General features: G+C 39.0%; 1 protein-coding gene across 1 annotated transcript in view; it reads right to left on the bottom strand.

The window, feature by feature from the left end:
• Window positions 1-303: 303 nt before the first annotated feature.
• HNRNPLL (heterogeneous nuclear ribonucleoprotein L like) overlaps window positions 304-7,891 on the bottom strand; it is a 30,707-nt gene continuing 23,119 nt past the window's right edge. The window contains exons 8-13 of the mRNA XM_061625607.1: window positions 7,051-7,268; window positions 6,776-6,897; window positions 6,212-6,413; window positions 4,026-4,083; window positions 3,835-3,933; window positions 304-1,042 (exon numbers count right to left, since the gene is read on the bottom strand). Of these exons, the coding sequence (XP_061481591.1) occupies window positions 987-1,042; window positions 3,835-3,933; window positions 4,026-4,083; window positions 6,212-6,413; window positions 6,776-6,897; window positions 7,051-7,268 (755 nt within the window). The 3' untranslated portion in view covers window positions 304-986. The remainder of the gene's footprint in view (window positions 1,043-3,834; window positions 3,934-4,025; window positions 4,084-6,211; window positions 6,414-6,775; window positions 6,898-7,050; window positions 7,269-7,891) is intronic.

Here is a 7,891-nt window from a genome sequence, read left to right as displayed (position 1 = left end):
AAGGCTTACTCGGACCTCACAAATACACAGGCCTGGGTTCAGACAATATGATAAGTTGCCACATCACATTGAGCTAAAAGGACTGGGGGGGCACATAGTGGATGTGAGCTTCTCTCTGGGAACCAGCACATTTGCACACTCCTCGTAAACCATAATTTGATTTTGGGTTGTGTGAAGAACCCAGGGAGTTTTACTCTCCCAGGGAGAGAAAAACACAAGACAGACACAAAAGAATGTAAAATCACCTTTGACAACAAGCAATTTCATTCAATAAAGACTATTAACACAAAGCAAATGAGAAAGTGTATTCATTCAACATTTGAGAGTTTATTTTTTGCAAGGAGTTCCAGGCTAGGATTAGCAATAAGGACATCATGCTAATGGGAGTGGGAAATTATTCTGAGAAGACACTGAGAAGATAAAGTTTAAATGGATTCTGCCAAAAAAATAACAAACCATTTTCTCATGTAAAGTATTTCTTTAAAAATCAAATACTGCTACATTACTAAAAATCAGTGTGAAAAGGGTTTATAAATTCAGTTCTCCTTTTAAAATGGTTGCAGCACATATAATTCTAACCACAAGTAGTAACCAGAATTTTACAGCTAAAATTCCAATATAGTAATCCAACTTGCCATTTAAACCTAAGTGGAAAATACCCATTGTAAACGAAAGTGTACATTTTATTGTTGTATGGAAACTGTGGTTAAAGGTCTGGAACTGTATACAATTTTTGCACATGCTACCCACAAGGCACTTCAAACACCTGTAGATAACAGCTACATAAGTGAATAAGCTCTATGTAATACACTGACATCTACTTTTCAAAACAAACAGATAAAAGATGGTTTTTTAAAAAAACATTCATTTATTGTAAAACAAAATGAACTTAAGTGAGACAAGGAAACTTAGAGCCTGCTGACGACATACGGTTTCTTCATCAGGTTTGTAAATCAAGGTGGCTCCTTAACATGCTGTCCTCTGCTCTACAAGTGGGAGGAAGTAGAGAAGCAAAGCTTCAAGGTATACGGGTTAGAGCCATCTGCAAGATACCAAGGAAAACTGTTAGAGCAAATGACATTATGGATAGTTTTGCTCCTTATGCCAGTCTGCTAGTTTGAGAAATGAGATTTCTTTTAACAGGTGCTTTACTGTGAGAAGCTGCTATGAAAATACTAGGCTCTAGTATTATTTGCGTAATCCATCAAAACCCAATACACCCTATCCATAGTTTAAAAACACTATCCTTTCTACAGAACTAGTTCTATGAAAATATGGCAGTTTCTCCTATTGTATAGGGCATGGCCCCCATGCCTTCCTTCACAGTTGCACTTCTGTTGCAGAGTTATCACTTTATCAGAGCATTCAAACTGCAGTATCTTCTTGCTGGGAAAAGAGTTTTTTCCTCAGGTATAGTACATCCATTATAATTGTGACTTCTGCAGGGAATGTGGTTACACAAGTAATATCCAATAGGGGCTTGGTTAATTAATGACAGCACTAGTGATGAACTTCACAAATTCCCCATCTATGCCTGCATGACACTGTGATCTTAACATTTGAGGGCTCAATGCTCTTCTGGTGTATAACTCCAGTGCACAAATGCTCATTTAGCATTATTTAGCCAATCCCCCTTCTGGGCTATGTTTTGCCACGAATCCCCATGCTTGTCTACAAGGCAGACGCTGTAGAGCTGGATTTGGAGAACGCTTCATCAATGCTTAGTCACAATTTCCCCCCATCCCACCCCTTACATACTTAAACAATCGTTCTTTAGAGCTTGTAAAATTACAAATAGTTCTTCAAAGCCACTTCTTAGGTTTTGCTTTGTTTAATTTAAAGAGAAGGTGGTCAGCCATAACTGCTGTTTCCCAGAGCAAAGTATTCCTCCCACATTTTGGATGGGTGGGTGGGTGGCTGGGGGAGATGTGGTAGCAGTAAAGCAAGTAAATGTATATTACAGATTATTATTATCTGTGCTTATTTGCCCACACTGAAGACCAGCTAAGTTGGGAATGCCATCATATTAGAATATAATCAAAACTATTTACCAAAGCCAGCATGAACTATAGACAGCCAAGTTTACTTTCCAGTTTCCACTATGAAATGATGCACATTTATCTGTCTCTATTTGAAGTTGGTAGTAGAACCACTGTTAATTTATTCAGATTCTTTTCTCCATTTGAGAAATCAATCTAATGTGCCAGTTTGCACAATCATGTGAGTAATCAGTCTCATGCCAATTTGTAGCCACTGCAACTCAGCAGGCTCCAAATGGACTGTGTCACAGGGATGTGAGATCATCCATCTCCCAATCAAGGAAATCTTTTAGTAAATAAGATGGGATCAAAGTCAGTTTTTGTTTCTGCTTTGGAACTTGGATGTAAATCAAGGCACTTGTTTGTTGGTTAGAGCCAAAAGTGCACTGAGAGGACAAAACACAGCCTCCAGGTGGACTGGTGGCTTCCTAGGTAGCAAACAATGGACCGGTTTTTGAATAGGTCTTTGAATGCTAGACTCTGAACTTGTAAAAACAGCTCTCTGCTATTCTTACTATTACTTCAGTTCAGAGAAAACAATACTACTGTTGTTAAAATAAAAAATTTACATGCTTTCTCCATTGTTCTAAAAGTTAGATTTTTCAGTGCCCTCATTCACATGCAACCCTAAGCCAAACTGCCACTCAGCACAAACAAGCAACGGTGAGGGTTCCTGGAAAGGAGATGCAGCCACTTTCCTCCTCCCCAATCGTTTTGTTGTGCTTAGCATGTAATCCAAACCCAGACTTGTGGTTTGGTTGTGCCAGACAAGCTGTAAGCTACACGACAAACACTGGTTTCAACTCATGTTTTTTCAAGAGAACACTAATCAATGAACTCTGGTTCAGACAACATACTAAGCCAAACCATGGCTTGGCTTCATGCAGTCCACCAGTAAAACAACCAGGAAGGAACAAAGTTGACACAACCTCCTCTGTCCAAGTCCACACATTTGCTTATTTGTGCTAAGCCAGGGGAAGGGAACCTCAGTCCTGGGGGCCAAATGTGGCCCTCCAAGCATCTGTTTGGCCCTCGGAACTCTCCCCAGGCAATACCCACTATCCCCAGACCACACCCCTCACTGGTCCTGCTTCACACCGTAAGTGTGTTTACCTAGCTGGAATGCGCTGAACTCTGACAATGCCTCTTGCTTGTCTGGATGGAGGACAGACAGTGTGTGTGTGTGTAGAAATTAGCCTATTGTACAGAGGCAAAATTTGAATTGAGTGTTCTACCCACTTTTCCCTCTAGTCCCACCCACCACTTATGTGTGGCCCTTGGAAGACTGCCCAGAAGGGAATGCAGCCCTCAGGGTGAAAAAGGTTCCCCATCCCTGTGCTAAGCTATAGTTGGACTTTTCATTAAGTGCAAACCAGTCCAGCGTGATAAGGAGTTTAGGAGTGTTGTATAAAGGAAAACACACAGCTGAAAACATATTGCTTTTTTCAACCACCCATTTTGCTCAACCATATGAAAAAGCCTTTTGAAAGGAGCAAAACAGAAATGCTTTGTGTTTTAAGAGCATATGAAGTTCAGTTTGGCCAGTTGGCCCAACTGCATTCTGTGTATTGATGTAGTTCTGCTAGTATCACAGCCTGGCTACTGTAATTGTGATATGTATATTTGATTGTTTTTATTATGTTTTGAATTGTTTTACTGTGCACCATCCTGGTATTATTTTAATGGGGCAGTATATAAATATTTTAAAATAAATAAAATCCATTGGATAAAGGTTTATAATAAATAAAGAGAGATAAAATGTAAAGCTAATGAATACTTCAATATGATGACTTACTAGGGACTCTTATCTGGTAGTGATTAAGTACTGTAAGGGCTTCCACTGCATCTGTCTTGCACTCCCACTCCAACAGACCAGAAAGTGTTTTGGCTGAAGCTGTCAAAACAAGAGTTAAAACGTTTTCTCCTTACCAGAATCAGTAGCTTAGGTTTCTTCAAAGAGTTAAATAAAGGCAAATATTTACTTACGTTTTGGATCAAATACTTTGTATTTGATAAAAGACAGAACTTCATGATCATCACAGAGCTGAAACAGTAAACAAGTATGATCACTAAATAGCAACAATCCAATTCTAAAGGATGTCACAGTACTATTAGTACATGTGAGGTGCAACCAGTAACTGTCAATTCTTGCTCCAGATTAAGACAGAATATCCTCATTTTGTTGTTTTAAATGTGAAACACACAGTGAAACAAGAGACAGGCTAAACTTGCCTCCCCACTACAAGTGACCAAGGGAATCCACTTGCTTTGAGCTTTACTTTATTGCATCTTAAAAACATACTGCTAAAATCACTAATCAGAGAAAAGAAGTTTATTCATTCTTAATCCATACCAGTTGCTGTTGTCTTGCCTAAGTGCAATTAAAAATCTTGCAGGGGTAGGGGCAGGAGAACACACAGATTTACATATATGTCTTAGATATCCCAAATCAGGAAGCCAAGATTGTGTCATCTGCTGCAGCACTGTTGTTCTGGACATTGGCTTTTCTAATCAAGAATAGTCAGCACTGTGCTCCTTGTGCAATACACCACTCCTGATTCTATGCAGATATCACCATAGTGTGTTCGTTTCTGCAATTGCTAAGTCAAACGTGTAAATTCTGTGATTCAGCTATGCAACAGCAAGTAGGTGATACACACATCAATCTACATTATTTACACCTGTGTGGATGCTGTTGAAGAAAACAGGGCAGGCCTCACAAAAGATGTACAACAAGCAGTGTAGCTGCTGAGTTGCAGAAACTGGCAAGTTTGGTATTAAGGGGAGCACTGGGGATAAAAACGTGTCAATATGCATAACAGGAATCCCATTAATTTTTTAAAGATGAGTTATGGATTAAAAACTCTCTCATGCAGAGAAACGTCCCTCCACTGCCCAGAAATCTGAAGTGCTCATGTTCAACTCTTGAAAGAAACCTCATGCTGTCCATTTAATTTTGAAAATTACAAGATATTTTACTTAAGATAATGAAACATTTTAGAGTTTAATCCATAGTATGATTGGTTAGATGCTATACACTTACAAGCAAGCTAAGAAAATAGTGGGAAACTCTGGCCCGCAGGCCTAATTAGGTCCAGCATGGGTCCCAATATGACCCACAAGGCCATTCCTCACAAACCACACCCACTTGCCCCACACCTGACTAAAAGGGACAATCAGGAGTATAAAGTGAGCTCCCTATTGTTTCTTTGCAAGTGGGCTCCTTGTCAGTGCTCATCAGCACTGATAGGCGACTCGGGGATGAGCAGTACCTTACTGGGAACTTCTTAGTGCAGCCAAGTGGACTCTGTTTTGAAGTGGTTAGCACTGAAACTGCTTGTTAAAACAGGTATTTCCTGTTTTAACAAGATGTATCAATACTCCATCAGCACAAAGTGGATTGTAAGTGTCTTTGAAGGAACACTCCCACCTCCAATCAGCAAATTGGCACTGGGAGTTCACCTTCAAAGGAGGTTGCTGCAACCACCTACCAGCTGATCACTGGTTATAGTGATCCCGTTTGAACTTTTTCAGGTATCATCCAGGGGTGTAGTCATCCAGGGTCTCAGAGGATCTTAGACCCTTTACTTTTTTGGGAGCAGGGTCCCAATGTCTTCAGCATCCTATGAGACAATCAGCCTGAAAGGGGAGTGTATTAGCCACTGAGAAGAGTCTTCTAACATGCTTCCTTGTTCTTTCCTGCCAATTTCCTGATTGGAGCCAATCAGAGTGAAAGAAGGTGAGTCAACCATTGAGAAGACTCTTTTCAGTAGCTAACACTCTCCCCTTTCATGCTTATTGGCTCCTAGGAATATCTATTGTTGTGGGAGAAGGCATTAACAAGGATCTCACTCTCAACCCAGCAGCAAAAAAAGGGCAGGAGTGGCAGTGATTAATATGAAGGGACCTGCACTTCTGAATTTGCCACTATACTACTGGTATCATCCCATTGTCATTGTGAATGATGACTGACAGGTGAGTGGTCCTGTCAAAGTTGGCCCATAGAAGGTGGGGGATTGAGGGATCTGGCCCAGCGTCTGGATCCAGTTCCCCATTCCTCATCCAAGACTTTTAAAGTATTTGGAGTCTATGTTAAGGGAGTTAATACAGACTGACATTTGACATCTAAATTAAACTTTAAAAGCTATGATTTTTGCAACTTCCATTCCTACCTTTACAAAGGTCTCTTCAGTGACACACAACGGAACATTATAGTAATGTAACACGCAAGATGGTGGCTGGATGATATTCTTGGATGCTTGGCCAGCACTGGTAAAGCGATTGTTCTTGCTCATTGCGAAGTCTTTGTAACTGCTTGTACCATCTTCCAGCTCAAATATCTGACTAGGAACAACTGAATGCTGTTTGGACACACTAAAATTAAAGCGTACATATTTAAGAACCTCTTTTTGCAATAAAAAGGGGAATATTTTTATACTATTCTCAAAGCAAACTTAACACAGCAACGTAATATGAACTGAAAGGTGTAATTTAAATTTCATCTTACCGAAGTGAATCAAGCATTAATTTGCCTAGTTATTGGAGGAGAGGAGATCAATGAAATATAGAAGCATTTACCTTAACAGAAGTGTCATAACAAAAAAAAGTTTATTTGTATATATGGACAGTATTCTTATAAAAATAACTTTATTCAGCTGCATTTTTAGTATCTTACAGCACTAAACAATTTGCACATTATAGGTGTGCGTTAGTTTTCAGATGAAATGCACACATACCAAACATTAAGTCTCTTCCCAAATAATTTGACGTTATTGAGATGCGTGACTGCTCTTTCAACAGCATATTCATCACCCATTTCCACTAACGCTGTGCCTGGAATAGTTTTCATAAACTTCACCTGCATTTTTTAAAAAATAGATATACAATAAAGTATAAAGAATGACAACTTAGGAAATTTTGCAGATTTGGTTGGAATATACATGACACTATTTTCTCTTCACAGTAATTGCTCATTATTCTTTAAATACATTGCCTAGCCTTTTTTTTTTACCTTTTCAATATTTCCATACAAGCAGAACAAGTTGAAGACTCTTGAGCAGTTCATCTTTTGCTGATGCAATCCACTAACCATGACAACAGAACCTGAGGGGTTCCCCCCATGCATGTAAGATGATGAGGCCTGAGGCAGTGGGTAAGCAACAAGCTCTGGAGTATCCCGAGATGCCATTCGGTATCGGCTTGGCAATGGTAACAGCGGACCATGTGATCCTAAAGACAAAGTATTCTCTAGTTACTTTGGTTGGAACAGTTTGATCCAATGTGAACAATAAAGATACCAAATTTTAAAAGCAGCCAATTTAGTACTAATTACTAATATATCTTAGCAATTAAAGTTTTGCTACAACGCAACATTTTCTCTTAATTAATGTTAATTAATTCTTGTAAATTGCACTGCTTTGTATTGCTTTTATTGATGTATTTTTGTATCTTTCTAAGCTGCCTTGAAGGCTTTTGGCCAAAAGGCGGGGTACAAATAAATTTAACATAAACATAACATAAACAGATGTAATATCAACTGCTAAAACACAGAGGTTTATCTAAACAAGATTCATTCAACCAACCAAAATGTAATTCATACAATTTCCCCTTCTCCCGTGTATCCAAGGAACAGAGAAAATGAAAAGAATCTACAGGTTATATCCAACTGAATTCTACTCAGAACAGACCCAATGAAAGTAATTAACTAAAGTTACTCATGTCCATTTATTTCAATAGATCTACTCTGAGTATGACTAACACTGGATTAAACCCTACTGCCATAACAGCAATATGCAGACTTAACAGCAATAGCTCTATTAATTTCAGTGATCTTTAGCACACCTAACTGTTGG

The sequence above is a fragment of the Rhineura floridana genome, chromosome 4, assembly GCF_030035675.1.
Source record: "Rhineura floridana isolate rRhiFlo1 chromosome 4, rRhiFlo1.hap2, whole genome shotgun sequence".
Classification (NCBI taxonomy): Eukaryota; Metazoa; Chordata; class Lepidosauria; order Squamata; family Rhineuridae; genus Rhineura; species Rhineura floridana.
The sequence above is the reverse complement of the archived record's forward strand: the minus strand, read 5'-3'. Positions and strand labels throughout refer to the sequence as shown.